Raw genomic sequence first — 16,195 nt, 5'->3', positions numbered from 1 at the left:
TAGAAAGCATGCATTAGAAGGATGATGCTTAAATCTCCCAACTTGCTGGGAGAGTAAAACCTCTGTGCTACATATGCCTTTGAAAATTTCCTTTGTGTCTTCAGAACTTTGATTAAATATTTGTTTTCCGTTATCCATATGCACGATCAAAGTGGTTTTATCTCTGTATCTAGAGCAATGCCTGCTACTTGGTAAGATTTGACGACATGAGCACCCTGCATAGCTAACATCTTTTGCTGCGGGAAGGTGAACTGCGGAGGAAACCATTCCCTTTCAAGCGCTGGTATAAAAGCGATGGCCAGCAGAGGTGTACAGGTGTTCTTGAGAAGCTGCAAGAACTAATGTCACATATTGGCACTACTCTGGCAAGCGCAAGGTTTTATTTTAGTGTCACAGGGAAGTTTTGGAAGTACAAGGAATGCCCTCTTTCGTGTCATCCCTTTTTCTAGTAGAGATATTTGGGAAATCTCTTTGTCAGAACAATAAAGGCTAATTAAGAAGGGCCCTGTCCTGTTGATGGGACTTGTTTTCCTTAACCCTCAGCCAGCATGCATACAGGGTTATGATGCATAAAAATGAACAGAATATTAGTATATCTTGCTAACTGAACTCTATGTGCTCTAACTTTTTTCTTTTGCTTATGGCCCGTTAAACCTGGACGTTTCAGCAGTGCTGCAGCGGAAAGGTGCAGTGCTAGGGTCTGCCTGGGTACAAATGACTTGACAGCCCAGCACCCACCAGCTGGCATGGCTGCTGTCCCCGAGCTGATCCCAGAAGGCAGGCTAGATTTATTAAGACAGTGATCAATAGTGGGAAAAGTGCTAGAAGTGTAACCGGAGCAAGATGCTTTGCAGTAGCATTCAGGTTTTGGCTGCTGTCCTCCTCCTGATTTACCATGCACAAAAAAAGCCATTCCTACCTGCAGAGTAGAAAGCAACTCAAACGCAGTGTATTCACACACCCAGCAAGAAGCACTGGCTGTGTATTTCAGGAAAATTAGAGCATAACAGTCAGCAAGAAGGAAATTTCATGCCTGAATGTGGCTTTTAATTTTCGGTGTTAAAAAATCCCAACCTAACAACCAGTCTTGGTGAAAGCCTTGTACCTGGTCCGATTTCCCTGACAAAATGTAAGTCATCGGTAGCATGAGGTTGAGGGTGGGTTGGCTTGAAATTTTCCTTTCCCCTCTATTAAAAATAGATGTAGAAGAAATTTTGCTCACTTTCCTTTTCCCAGAGGATCATTTGAGCTGCAAACAGAACTCCCATCCGTACATCTCAGTAATTGAACCAAGGCGGGACTTTGGCTGTATCGTCCGTGATCGCTTGGTTGGGACTGTGCTGAATGCTTTCAAAAGCATTTATGAAGATAGTGATTCTGAATGTGTTTTAATGACTATGTAATGGCCAAGTGTTGAGGTGCTCTATTCCAGGGACTGAAATTTCAGATTTCCTATAATTCTCTTACTTTGGCTAGTGTTTTGTGGATGCCATCATCTTATACTCCGTGGCTACGTAGACTGATCCTGCAGTTTCAGGCTGTATTTTTTTCGTCCGCTCTTGCAGTGGAGGACTGCACTGAATCAGAAGTTAAAGTCTCTTGTGTCGTATTTCCCAGGATTGGACCTTTCAGTGCATGTGGAGAACTGGTCTGTGATACTGGAAGACAGAAGGATGCAGCTGGTTTCCATTTGGGAGCTTCCAGTGGGAGCGTGCTTGTTGAGCAGTGATGCTGCAGGGCTCAGAGATTAATGCTCGTGTTTCTCTTTCCCCAGAGATCATTGACGACCTGACTAACCTGGTTGAAAACACAGACGACAAGCTTCGCAACCAGACGCGGCATGTGAAGATGGTGGATAAGAAATCAACGTCCTGTGGTAGGAAATGGCTTGAGCACAGGCTTGATACTGCCCTGTTATTAAACGATGAGAAACCAGTCTAGCACTCAGAGGCTGTGTGCAATGTGCTCCCCCCAAGGACAGCTTCTTTTAAAAGTTAAAAAAATCCACCTCTCCAAACTCAAACATGACATTAGCTGCTGTTGCAGGTTTGACTCACTGTGCATGCTATGTGTTGATATAGTTAACTTCCTTAAACCATTTGACTCCTGCGTTGCACAATATTCTGATTGGAAATTGTAGAACTGTATGAAATGAGTGCGGTACGTGTTAATTAGGTTTAAAAAACTTGCTAGCTACCAGCTCTCACAAACTGGTCACAGCGGGGAGTGATGCCGCAGGGACATTTCTGGTGGTGTCCTGCAGGAATGTGTTGCCAACCAAGTGACATTCACAGCCTGCCAGACATGAAATCCTTGCTGGTGACTCTTCAAGCTACATGCAAGCTGGTAAAGCTAAATTGGACTCCCTTTCCATATAGCCAAAGCGAGGTTATACGTCTCGAGGGAGTGAATGCAGGTTTCCCCTATAGGATGAAGAGCTGTGGGTTTGATAGCAATGACTGTGGGAGGTGCTGTTGGTGATGGCAGAAAATGTCTGTATCTTGGGGGATGAGTGACACTGAGGAGTGACCGGGGGAGGATGTCCATGGGGAGGTGGTGGTAGTGAGACACTTCTGGAAATAACATCTCCACTTTTGATGTCTGTGGTTTGTTTTTGGCACTCTAGAGGACTCAAAAGGCTAACAGGAATAATATCTGCTCTGTAGAAATTTGACTTATAGCCAGAAGTTAATGAAATTTGGCTTATGTAGTTTAGTATAGAGAAAGTTGAGAGCTGATTTGGTCACACATCTGGGTGGACAAAAGGTTTCTGGCTGGTGGGGAGCTTTTATTCTGTATACTGATGATCTAGCAGCAAAAGCGACCGAGCTCAGACTGGCAATGAGGCATTTTTCAAGCACTGATGATATATTTCAGGGATTTGTTTGGTTCTTCGTCAGCGATAACTTTTTGAAAGCTTGGTTGATATAGGCTGATGAAAATCTGTGGCCTCTTCTGGAGGTTAAAGTTGACTTGTCAGAGGCATTTCGCTCTGATCCCTCTCGTACCAACTACAGATAGAATTAAAGGCGTGACTGCAGAGTCCATGACTGACTTCTTTATTTTAGATCTTTAAAGTTGATGCAAGATGGATTTAATCTAAAAATAATTGCACTCGAATGATGCCGAGTACCCCTGTGTGCCTTTGGAGTCTCCCCTTAATTTCTGTGATTCCATTTTCTGCATGAGTACAGGGAAGCACGACGTGAACTGCCTGCCCAGGGCGGACAGTGAATCCCATCTCATATAGGACAGCTTCTCCCTCCTCAGGTATTTCTCCCCCTTTTTAGGTTCCTCATGCAAATGCAGCCCCCAGACAATGTTGCTGGATAATGAGCCTGTCTCTTTAACTCGGAAGCCCATGCTGGCCGTGCTGGGGAATTTGAGAGGAGGAGGAGGAGGAGGATGGGAGAGGCGAAGGCTGGGAGGATCCAGGGCTGGATTCCTTGGGGGTGACCTCTCTCACCCTTTCCACATTGAAAAACATTTTTCTGCAAGGGGTGGTGAGAAGCGCTGCCTCTCGGTGCCTGTTCCCTCTGCTCCAATAGGTCTTCCTGTGTTTGCATAACAATTTGGGCATATGTAAACACGATATTGCGTCAGATAGCTGTTTTACTCTGCCTAAGCATGAGTTTTAGAACAATAATGCTGGAAGACACAGCCTTTAATGGCATTCTTCCCATCCCTTTTCCACCCTTATCCCTGGCGCTGAAAATTAACAAGCGTATTAAGATCAGAAAAACCCTCCACGTACGTACGATTATTCCTTGAACAAAGCCAAGCAGTGGGAAAACTGGCACCTGCTAGGTAATTTTTTCAAAGTGCTTTTTTTCCCCCCTTCCAACATTTCGTTTAAATTGAGAAAATCTTTAGTAACTCTTTGGTTTCTGCGCTATTACTTTGGATTTAAAGTGGGGTGAAGTGCTCAGTCTTCTCCCTTGCCCGCTACTTCCTTCCCCAGGATGCAGGCATTTGCTTGGACCCAGTCTCTGCAATATTCTGTGTTTGTGCCTCATTTTTGAAATCATAATGTCTTTTTATTTTTCTGATGAGTGCCTGTACTGGAGCCACTGGCTGTGGATACAAGCAGAGCAGCCTAGCGTGAACACTGGAATAATCACCCTTTTACGAGCAAGAATGTAATGCATTAATGGGTGTGTCTTTGTTAGCAGCCAGTATAATAACAAAATCAAAGTATTGCTGGTGAAATCGGACTTTAATCAATATTTCAACATCTTGTTCTCATGCAAACATCGTTTCAAGCTTTGGTGGTTGTTTCCAGCGACCGGCGTGATTTATGCCGCAGCCGTCCGTCCCTCGGTGCTACCTGCTTGGCGCAGGCGTCGCTGGGTGCAGGAGCGTTGCGGAGAGCAGCATCCGCACCTCTGGCCGTACTCTGGCAGAAACCGTTAGGTTATTTCGGGTGGGTTGTTTCATTTGCAGCTTATTTGCAATGCTGTTTCTCTTGCTGACTCGAGCTGTTGACAATCCCACCCCTTGCTTCTGCCCAATGAAGGCTGCCCCGGTTGGAGCCCATCTTCCCTGGTGGCCCTGTGCAGCCCCACACTGGTGTCAGTGGGAACTCCCAGTGGAAGAATAATCATGGGGTATACTTAAGCCCGCTGCATTTATGAAATTATTGTTGAAAATCATCAGTCATCTGCAGGCAAATGTTTGCACGCTGCTTGGCATTGTTTTATTTCTTTTCAGAGTTTGCAGGGCATTTAGGAGGGATGGTAGGACATATATATTAGATTTCAGAAAGTCGCATTGAGCTTTCACCAAAATGTACATGCAAATCATTAATAAATGTTAGGCTGTCTTTACTAAATTTGCTACAGGAATGCCGGCATGCACAATCCTGTCCTTTCAGTTTTGCCACTGTTCCTCTTGGGTTGGTTTGTCCCCACGCTCTCCCAGTTTCCATACCTTTAGGGGTTTTCTTGTGCAGAGTAACACTCAGTAACCATTTCTCGCTAACTTTTTTGATTAGAAATTTTAACCCTCAGAATGTCCTCTTAAGAACTGCATTTAAAAATAAGCAAAGAAATGGAAGTATATTTAAGGTTGAGATGCTGGGAGGGGGGAACAAATTTTCCCCAAACAAACCCTAGAGCTGGAACAGCCTGATGATGTGGCAAATGCCACAATACCTTAATGATTGATTCCTTCAGTATTTTTGGTTTTCCTGGATAGAGATAGCCTAACTGTGATCCCATCCATTCCAATTCCAATTGGAAAAAAAATTTCCACATTTTCCAAAAATTTTCAAAATTTCCAATTTTGGGAAAAAAAAAATTTTTCAAGGAAAGTGTGTGCCCTGAAAAGAGTGCTGCTGCATTGCTGTCAAAGTGTCAGCAGTTCTGTTGTTTGGGATTCGCTGCACAGCTCCTGTGTGGTTTTTAATCCTCTCTTGACCTGAGTGGGCTCCAGCATCAGCTCATCCCTTGGTGTCCTTGGCAGCCGTCCTGAGAACAGCCTGCCAGCACCAAACCTTCCCCTTTGCTTGCAGTCCCCAGGCTTCGGCAGCTCGAGCACAGGCTGTCCCACGCCCGGAACAGGCTGTCCCACCCCGCCAGGTCCCCGAGGGCTGGGGGTACAACCCGTTTCAAGGAAGTGGGTGCAGGTTTTGCAGGGGTCCCAAAACACAGCCGCTCAGTGCAATATGCACCTGTGTGGGTTGGTTTTACTTCTGTTCATCATCAGGCTCAAGCGTTTAGTATTAGTCAGGAGTCTGCCAAGAGTCTGTGGTTCTTTCTCCCTGGCCATGGGTTGCAGTTGGCCTCATCATGGAGAAGAGAAAGTCTGTTGTCGTCCACAGCTACATCCTGGCTTACCTGGATGGTGCTTTTTGATAACTTTCCCCATCCTTAACTTTTGTAAATTTTTTTTTTTTTTTTTGCCTAAAGACTTATAACTAGGCAGCTCTTTCAGATAGGATGGTTAAACCAGGCTTTGTTTGTGATAAAAACTCTATATACAGGGATTTTAGTAACACAGGACACAGCTGGGAGCGTTAAGTAGCAGATGCGATGTATGCGGAGGTGATCGCAGGCAAGCTGTGTGATGCACGGACTCAGAAATGTTTTTCAGGTCCTGCTAAAGTATACCATGGATTGTGAGGGGGACCTGGGGGGTTGGTCTGGTCCTACAAGTCACTCTCTTTGGTGGCTCTCCTGTAGCCAAGGAGGAAGGCTGGTTTCCTGGGGCAGCAGCATAAAAGATTGTGACTTTGTCATAGTAGAGGCTAAAAACAAGCAAAAAAGAGCAAACTCTTATTTCTGACAGGTGTGTCCATCCCCTTCCAAGCAGCATGAGGGAAGCAGACCATGTCTCTGCAGTTATCACTGCGTGCCTCTCTCTAACCTTTCAGATAAACAAGGAAAATGAGAAGCAACCACCAAATATACCCTGCTGGGCCAATATCTGTGTCCTGTAAAATAATACACAGTTGCAAAGTGGCAGCTGAGCAATTTTTTATCCATCTTTCGTTTTCTCCTATTCCACAAGATGGCATTGCAATCTAATCGCCTTCCTCTGGCTCCAGGTAGATGCTCTCATCTCCCCTTTGCCTTCTGATGGAGGTTTTTGGAGATGCCAAAAGCAGGGCGTAGACTACCGTGAAGTTATTCAGTACCAGGTAGGTTTTTGTATCTTAGCAAATCGCTGAAATACCTGAATTAAAGACAGAGCTTTGCCAAACCTATTAATGGGAGTTTTCAGAATGTTTAATTTGTTTTAAGACAGAGTAGCTTGGATTATATAAGGTTTCCTCTAGAAAATAATGATTCATGCAGGCTGGGGCCTTTTTCCGCCAGATTCTACGATCGCTCTGTTCTAAGTTATGGTTATTTTTGCCATGGATTTAATTTGTTTTATAAATTATGGATGGCAGTTACTCAAGTTTGTTCCTCTGATGTACGCTGCGTGTTTAGATGAGCAAGTCCCCATCCACTTATTTTTTTCTCAGTGGAGTGGAGAAGCTGGTGTAGTGTGCCATTAAATCAACCTTTCCTGCAATCTGACTCTTGGAGAAGTTACACCGATATTCCTCCCCAGGGCTGCTCTGACAACTGCACTGGCTCTGAGTCACCTGTCCGTGCTTCTACAGGATGAGTTTTCTTGGCCTGGCAAGTTATATATTTTCATGATTTTTTTTCCCCTCCTTCAGTTTCTTCCATTTTAAGAAATTACATGTTGAAAAGTTTGTTCTGAGCTGTTACCCCTGCAAGAAAGCTTTGAAAAGAAACTTTAGCAGAAGAAGGATGATTCTCTTGGTTAAACTGGGCTTGTCACTGCTGTCTTCACTGATCGCTGGTGTCTTATATGCATCGACACTTCCCTCCTCCCAGGACCAGAGCAGCCCAGCGAGGTGACCGAGGGGCAGCTGGCAGTGATTGCACAGAAGATGGAGTTTCATCTGGGCTTTTCTGTCTCCTCGTTCCTTCTCCTACAGCCCTTGCTTGCTGCCAGCCAGCCTGCTGGGAAATACCAGGCGTCCAACAGATTTTGCTGCAGATTTTAGCTTTCCACTGGTATTGCTACCTTGTGTATCATCTTCCCTTGTGCTGTAGTTCTCATCTGAGCTTCCTGAAGCATTTTCTTCCTCTCACACAGCTCATTTTCTTTCACTGTGAGAGCACAGGTTAGCTGCACCCGGGAGAAGTGGAGGTCTGCCGGAGGTGAGCCTGGTTTTGGGAGGAACCAGTGGGTTCGCAGCCCCCTTGTGCGTGTGTGGCCATGCTTTTCCTCCCACCTTGCCAGACTGACTTCTGAACCTGTTGGCTAATTGAAGCTGAAATTAGTTGGAGATAGAGGTCGCAAAGATAAGAAGTTACTACAAGCTTACTTGGGCATCTGTCCTCATTACAGAGACCCAATTAAAGGCCGTGTTGAGGGGGCGGAAGGCAGGGTGAGCTCAAGTTTCATTAGACATCAGAGAAGCCTCAAAGCAGATTAGCTTAGGGACATCGTGGGAAATGTGGCTTCATTAATTATGCTAATAGAACAACTTTTAAACAGACAGGTCCAGTAATTTCGGCACTTTGCTAATCTAAGACTTACAGTTCATTTGTTGTCTTAGCATCTTGTTTCCCCATAATATGAAACACTTCTCTGCTTCGTTAGCTCTGAGCCTCCAAGGAGCAGGTGAGGAGCTCACAGGCTGACTTTGGGATGAAGGAAACATCCCAAAGCATGCTTTCCGATTCAGCAAATACACTGAAAAAAAAGGTCACTCATGGTGCTGAGATGATGCCTTTGCTGGTAGCGTGTGCCCAGCAGCCTGGTCCTCGCTCCCTCAGTGCCTTTGTAGCCTCTGGCCAGCTCGTGGCCTCTCTGTGCCTCCTCCTCCTCCTCACACACGCTATATTCACAACTTAAGTATTTGGCTTAAAATTGCTCATGCTGAGTTGTTGGAATAGATGCAACTGATGAAAGAGGATGGACCTATGCAGTCATAAACAGTTGGTTTTTTTTTTAAAAAAAAGGTGTTTCGGAGTTGCTTTATGAATTTCTTTCCAGGTGAGGAGCATGGCGTTTACTGGTGGTGTCAGCTCTGCGTGTGTTTAGCAGGAAAGGACGGAAAGAGCCTTCTGGGTCATAGGATCCCTTCAAGATAAATTTCTGAGAACAAGCTTGTTTTTTCCCCCCCATTACTCCTATTGGAAGGCTGCAATGGTCATAAACTTATTTCCAGCCTAGACTTGTCAGGGATACTTCATGGTGCCCACGTGTAACCCTTGTTCTGGTGTCTTGAATAGTTCTTTCCCCTTTTTGATTTTACCCTCCCAAATGTGTGTCTAAGATCACCCCGTGTTCCCTCCCAGCTTTTGTTTTGTGGGGCTGAACAAGCGGCTTTACATTTCATCTCCTAAATCAATCTGTTTTCTGATAAGTCCTTTTTTACACTTTTTCATACTTAAACTTTTTTTTTTAATCATGAGAACCAACCGCAACATCCCCGGCGCCTTCTCACGATGGCTTGCCCACTGGCTTTAGCACTTCTCTGGCTGCTGGAAATATTTCAGTTACAGCATGTTGGTGCCTCAGTCAGTTTTGGTTCGAGCTGTTTGCTTGGGCCTTTCTCACTCTTGAACATTTTCCACCTGAGTTCATTTTTTTTTCCAACTCGTAGCAAAAACTATTGTTTGTTCCACGTGCGTGGCTTCCTCTTTCATCCCATTGAATTTCAACCTTCCTCCACTTGTCTTCAAAGTTACCCATTTTTTTCCTATATGCTGTCCCAGCTTTCCTCTGTGCTGGTGCTGCTTTCCAACTTTGTGTCATCAGCAAATTTCATTAGCACACTTACTTTTTGTGCCAAGGTCATTAATAAAAATATTTAATAAGATCAGCCTCCTGACCATTCCTTGAGGAGCTCTGCCGGTGACCTCCATCCATTCTGATCCTTCTTTCAACGCTGCTTCGCCTTTCACCAGTTTCCTGGCCTTACAGTTCTGCTAATCCCCATCTTTTTCATTTAATAATTTCCCACATGGCACTGTATCACATGCTTTGCTGAAGTCTGCGTGGATGGGATCTATCACACTTCCTTTGTCTAGAAAATTCATTATTGTATCAGGCTAACCTGATTAGCTCTGTTTGATCTGATTTCCCTTCAGTACAGTCCCATTGTTTTCTACCCTGTTTACCATTTAGTTTCATGTTCTAATTAGTCTTTCTTCAGTTTGCTCTACAGCCTCCATCCTGCTGAGGTTAATCGGACAGGCTTGTGGTTGCTCACATCACTTTTACCTTTCTGTGGTGTGGTTGTGCGGATGCTGCGGTTCCTCTCTGGTGCTGGACAGGCGACCGCAGCTCAGTCCACCTAGTTTTGGGATACATATCCCAGATAACGTTCGGTTTGAAGGGAAAGACCTGGAGTTCTGTGTGCATCGGTCCTCCTGGCTTCATTTAATGACAGTTCCCCCTGTGGCACTGAGACCCTCCAGAACCACTACTGCCTTCTCCATCTTCCCACCAAGCCCTGGGTTGGTGGATTCAACCAGTGATCGCTTGTCTGGGTCTTCTGCACCTGTGCCACCTCTTCCCACGTGCCTTCTTCTGGCTGCGGTGACCCCCAGAGTATCTCCCTGGATAACTTTTGCAGATAGACATGAGTGAAATGGTTCACTTAAGGCTGCACAGCAAGTGTAGTATAAATAAGGGATGAAGGGCAGTCACAAACTGATCAGCGTAAAATGAGGTGGGGAAAAATTACTTTGCTGCCATATGCTGACAAGGGGTTTGCTTTTCAAGTGGCAGTGTCGATGCGTGGGCATCGAGGTTGCAAAATAATCGGCTGTTCAGTAGCTGAGCCCTAAATTTAAGGACACCCCAAATGACGGTAGAGAGGGCTGGAGAGTGGCATCTCCGGGACTCGGTTGTGAGACACAAATCAGGCACGGGTTCCAGTCTGAAGCTATGAAATGGCATCCCTCCCCATTAGGAGACGGAGTAAGGGGAGAGGGAGAAGAGGGGGGGCATGGATAGGAGAGCAAAAGGCAGTAGACATCTTCTTAATTACATTTGCATATGCAGCTGTTCAAACAGACTGAACTTCATCAATGCTTGTTCATACCTATCAGGAGATTTAGAGCAGCTGTTGTCAACCCATGTAGTGGGATTGTACAAATCTGGTGGTAAAATAAGCCCCTGGGCACCCTGCTCACCCAAGCTGTCCATCACTCCAAAAGGGCAAGCAATTAGTTGTATTTGAATATTGAAAAAAATTGGAATTGTGTGAAATATCCAAGGGCGACTGCTTACAGCTTGGTTTCCAAGGATACATGTTGCAGAATTAAATCATTAATTTATATTTCTGAAAATGGTGCTGAAATGTGTTAATTTGTACATTACCAAAGAGGCTCAAACTCGCCTCCTTCTGCCTTTTCTTTCCTAACATGCTCAATGACAAAATAATTGCTCTACCCGTTCTGGAGTTGAAATACAACGGTGTTCTGGCTTGGGGATTTCGTGCCATGTTAAAATTAAATTAGGGGGGAAATTATCTGGATTAACTGTTTGTGTTAGTTCTTAGGACTTTGAAATTCTGCCTTACTCTTTGGCTCCCAAATACCCAAGCGAGCCATTTCTAGCCTCTCTTGGTCTCGTTACCCTAAATCCACCCCAGCCAAAGATGCTGTCCTGAGCACAACGCTGCTGCACACACAGTGCCCTGGGAGAGAGAGGGTCCAGCATCTGGAATCCTGCTTCACAGGCCCTGGGCGTTTGAGGGACACAACAATACACGGAGGATGTGGTCAATGGAGAAATTAGTTTGCTAGGGACCAAGTGGTTATGCTCTCTCTTCAGGGCTTTCCGAGATGCATAGAGGATGTTGATCCCACCAGAAATTGGGGATATAAATCAACAAGGGCTGTGATCTCAAGTCTTTTTTGTTTTGCAAAAATACAGTAGGATTCCTGCAATCGTGCTAACTGTCCTCGGGCAAATGGGAAGAGCAATAAGAAACCCCCGCCCTTGAGGGGGTGGCTTGTCAGGTCTGATGGGGGATGGCCAAAGTCTCTGGTGTTACTTTAAAAAAAGTATTCACTTCAGGTGAAAATCAAATATGTTCATGCAGCGTTTGTCTTGAAGCGTACAAATGGCAGGAGTTACGCTTCCAGCAAGGAGCATTAATTGAACCACATTGCACATCTGGGATTGGTGGTTTCGTATTGGGAAAGCCTACGGGAGCCGTGCGTTCGGTCGTGCCAACAAGCTGCGTCTGCAAGAACAGTCGTAACCGGAGAGTGTTTGTGCTCCAGCACCGTGTTTGGTGCTGCTGAAAGCAGCTCAGCCTTGTGCTGGGGCTGTGGGGCTTGGATGGCAAAAGCCCCACGGAGGTTTTCAGAAGCACCAGCAAGGAGCCGGGTTTGGGCTGGTGTGCGGGTGCTGAAGGGTGCTGTGTTGCACAGTGGGGTGCAGCTGCAGTTGCTGGCAGGCACTGTCCTGCTGCCTGGGCTGAGTGGGACCTCACACTCGTGTCCCTGGGGCGAGCTGCAGAGCAGATGGAGGTTTCCACTGGATCAGTCCACAGGAGCAACTTGTGCTACTGCTGCGGGATTGCCAGACCCAGCACAGAGGAGGGCGGCGGGCGACATGGGACCATCCGCTTTGATACCTGCCTCTTAGCAGAGGGCAAGCGCAGTCTGAAGGAGCACCCGTAGCCACCAAACCTCCTGCTAGGACTCCAGGGGAAAAGCTTCTTAACTGACTTAAGCTCGTAAAAGATTGTACGGCTGTGGAAAGGGCAGTTTCATGTCTGGCAACGATGAGTTGGGTTGGACTCGCTGCCATGAGCTGGTCCAAGAGTGCCTGCTGCCTCTGGAAGGTGCTTCACCACCCTCCTTGTGGTGGAACGTGCAATCACAGCCCAATTTGCTTCTCCAAACTCACAACCATGTGAAGTAGGGTTTTAAGTCATGAGCTTAATAAACCAGCCCATTTTAACACTGTATTTAAATGCAGTTTTTGCCAAAGTCCATGACTTTGGCATCACTGTGACACAGCTTGACGATGTGAGTGCTGCCGTGGTGAGCGTAGCCTTTAAGGTAGCTTCAGCGTGGGCTAGCTGTCTGCTTGCCCAAGGCTTCAGGTAGGTTTTGCATCCTTTGCTCAGCATCACGCTGCCGGGTGTCACACAGAGGTGGTACACACAGGGCTCGTGTTGTACTGGTGTTGGATGTAGGGTTTGCAGTGACTTCTAAACCTTTGCGGTGAAAGCAGAGATGTCCCACTTGTCTGCGAGAGCGTCACGCTTGTCTGCAAGCCAAGTTGGACGTTGGTGGCAGGAATGCTTTCCTGTGCGCAGATCTGCAGCAGCAAAATGGGGTTCACTCTTTCAATGTATAACCTGTCTGCTTCAGAAATAGTCTTTCGCTTTGGGGTGGAAGGAGGGAAGGGGTTTGTTTCTGCTGCAGGATGATCAGCTTGTGCTAGTGACTTTGCTGTGAAATTCTAGTGAGTACTGGGATTTGCAGATGAGTTGCAGGTGTGAGGTTGTGCCTCGTGTGGCTTTTGATGCATTATGGTTGTCTTGTACCACATTCCCACTTGGATTGTAACACACAGTAGCTACTGTGTAATACTTATCTTCTATATATTAAAAAAAACGCACCAGAACATTGCCTTTTTGGCAAGGAAAACAGTGCCACTAGCTCTGTTTCAGTGGAAACTTCATTTTCCAAGCCATGCTTTCTAAAACCATCTGGTTATTACATTTATCTTGAGATGTGTTGGGAAATGTTGTAAAACTTGCCTCTAATTTGCTGCAGTAGCCTTTTGCAGGAGGTGCTGTAGGTATGCAAATCGCCCTTAATTGTTGTCCCTGGGTCGTTGTCTGCTTGATAATTTAATTATGTTTATCACTGTGGATCCTGGAGATAGCTGAGAAGGGAGCCGTTGGAGGTGTCCCATGTGCTCTCCTTCCCAGCCCTCCTTGCAAGACTCCTCTATAAGCATTTTCCCCTTGATGCTTTCTTTTGTCAGAAGCCTGAAAGAATACACTTATTTTAAACTTCTTTCTACTTCCATAGATGGACAGTTTTATACGATACAGACAGTGCCTGCTGTGATTTTTATGGCCTATAGTTTTCTGAGCAAATGGTTTTGCTCACAAGTTGGCTAGGCTAAAATGACCTTTTCTTGTTCATTAACTGTCTGTTGAAAAATATGCATGCGGTGGTAGTTATAGAGCCTTGATTGGGGTTATTTTAGGTGGTGCGGGGAGGTCTGTTCCTTTCCTTCCCTCCTCATTATCAAGCAGAAGCGACTGCTTAGGGCCTGGTTTATTTACCTAATAAACTGCCTCTTGTATCGTCTAGGAAATGCTCACATTTTTCAGCCAAGAAATCCTAGTAACAGGCAAACAGAGGTCTAGCAGTCAGGTCTGGAGAAACAACAAAATGAAGGTCAGCTAATATTGCTGTTATTCTCTTTCCCGGTGGCCATGACAGCAGGGGTGGTTTATTTGAAGATCCCAGACTCGGAGTCATTGCTTGCATTGTTGGTCCCCCGAGCATTGGAGGCTGTGCCAACACTTCGGGATATTAATGTATTCTACAGATCAGTGAATGAAGAATTCCTCCGCACTCCTTTCTTTAAAAAAAAAAAAAAAAAAAAAAAAAAGGAAAAAAAAAATCCTCTTCTCTCCCCTTCCCCCCTTCTCTCCGCACTTTGTTTGCAGTGGCTTTGTCTGCGGGATGTTGCTGGGCATTTCTAATGAGAAGGGGAAGAATTGCGGCGATGGGGGCCGGGGCGGTGGGCACGGTTCCCCGCTTCCAGCACCGACGGTGAAGCTGTTACAAGGGGCTCAGGTGCGTTGCAGCTCTCGTGGTGGCAGGGTTTGGGCACGCAAATATCCAAGGAGGAGGAAGAAAAAGGCTCATTTTGGACACGTAAAGCTCACTGATTTGCTTCCTCCGAGGAGAAAATCCTACCCCGTCACCCCCCGCGCAGGACGCGATGCCTCAGTGCTTCTTTAGTATTCATCCCAGCTCTGTGGCCGCAGCCATCTCCCAGCCCACCCCGAGCAGCTGCTCAAAGGGACAAAATTAAAACAATTCCTGCTCCTGGTGACTTACTGCCGGGAAATAATTGGGTTCTGTTTGGGAGGAACATAGAGCAACCCGGCCCTGATGATGGAAAAAGTACGGGGGCGCGGAGGCTTGGTGGGACGGATCTGTGGAGACTTTCGTGGGGTTCAGTAGGAATAAAAGCCAGTTTCATGAAGAGACAATTATCTAATAATAATGCAGTGGATCAGGGAAAGGCGTCTGAGCAGATTTTTTTATATATTCTCGTTCCATAGCAGGAATTGTACTTAGATATTTTTTTTAATATATTCTTTGATCCCTCGTGGAAATGTTAATGAGACGAAAACTGCTAAAGAGCTCTCCAGACACTGCCCTGCTTTGGAGAAGGGTGGACTGAAACGCAGACCCTCTGGAGGGCTTCTGACACACAAGCAGTCCCTTTGTTTCCTCCTCTATAATCCAGAGACATGTCTGAAATTGGAGGGAAGATGAGAGGAGGCTGAAGAGGCTGGGCTGAAGGCACGGCATTCCCCATTTACAAGAGAAAAATCATCCACCGGCTATTAAGGCCGCGGTTTGACGGGCAGAGCACTGCCTGCGTTTGAAGTCCAGACTGAAGGTACTCCGAGGATGTAAGTGGGATGCTTTTAGGCCGTCTTTCACTTCGACTTAATTAAGAAACTTGCGGGCTTTGTCTCGAGGGGGCCCGTTAACGTGTGAAGCTCCGGCCCCCCGTGAAGAGGGGCTGGGGCGGGAGGGGGTACACACATGCACGCCGCTTTTGTGCCGTGTTGCCAAACTGAAGACAGTAGCGAGTGCGAGCCGGGCATTGCCAGAGGTCATCCCTTGTGTGCGGCAGTGAACCCGCCTCCCGCCGCAGAAAGCCTTTCTCAGAGACCCAGAGCCAACCACCCTTCCTGCGCCGCCTGCGTGGGGAAACAAAAATGATTCGTGGGGGGTAGGAAGGGTTTTGTACGTGTCCCGCAGCATCCTTCATCAGTCCTAATGGAGGGTCAGAGGTTACCCCAAAAAAGGGCAAACACCGTTTCTTAAGTAGCTGATGCCTGGGTGCGTATTTACACAGGGAGGAATATTAGCTTTGAAATTTCATGGGTTGGCCGGATGATTAGCTGTTGGAGGGATGGCTTGAGCGGTGGGTGATGCTAATGGCCTTGGAAATCACCTAAACGAGTCAGACCTACCCAAAGTAACGGGCTTGTTTTCAAGTTTTTGTATAGTGAACGTGCCTGCCATTGCCATCAGCACCCTGTTTCCCCACAGTGGTTGCAAATAAATGCCACAGTCCTTTGTAGTATTCATCATCTTCAGATCTCTCAATCATGATGGTCAATGCTGATTTGATTTTCTTTTAGCTGACAGCCAGAGAGAAGACTTCGATGCTGGCACAGACAGGAGCAGTGAGCAGGCTGGAGTCAGGTCAGGCTCTCCACACCTCAGAGTCAGCTGCTGAGGTTCAAAAATGAGGAGCAAAATGTGCTCACCTGAGGCAGAAAACGCAGGACTACTAAAATTAAGTTTTTTGTAGTCTTTGCACTTTTGTGGGGCTTAACAAGTGCCTAGTGAAGTGTTTCTTCCACTCCAGTTTGAGGCGTGTCTCCAAGCCTCGTGGTTAATTGGGGCTGCAGGCTCTACAT

The 16,195-nt window shown here is 46.3% G+C and overlaps 1 protein-coding gene across 2 annotated transcripts in view; it reads left to right on the top strand.

Annotated features, from left to right (window-relative positions):
• The window catches only part of STX8 (syntaxin 8), a 106,830-nt gene that overhangs the window by 65,828 nt on the left and 24,807 nt on the right, over nucleotides 1-16,195 (top strand). Inside the window, exons 7-9 of one of the 2 annotated variants that reach the window (XM_075519203.1) lie at nucleotides 1,775-1,876; nucleotides 4,264-4,423; nucleotides 6,548-6,566. In XM_075519203.1, coding sequence (XP_075375318.1) covers nucleotides 1,775-1,876; nucleotides 4,264-4,423; nucleotides 6,548-6,551 — 266 coding nt within the window. In that variant the 3' untranslated portion in view covers nucleotides 6,552-6,566. Of the gene's footprint in view, nucleotides 1-1,774; nucleotides 1,877-4,263; nucleotides 4,424-6,547; nucleotides 6,567-16,195 lie in introns of those variants that run through there. The other variant, XM_075519205.1, reaches the window with a different exon arrangement.

This window comes from Mycteria americana, chromosome 16, assembly GCF_035582795.1.
Source record: "Mycteria americana isolate JAX WOST 10 ecotype Jacksonville Zoo and Gardens chromosome 16, USCA_MyAme_1.0, whole genome shotgun sequence".
Classification (NCBI taxonomy): domain Eukaryota; kingdom Metazoa; phylum Chordata; class Aves; order Ciconiiformes; family Ciconiidae; genus Mycteria; species Mycteria americana.
The sequence above is the reverse complement of the archived record's forward strand: the minus strand, read 5'-3'. Positions and strand labels throughout refer to the sequence as shown.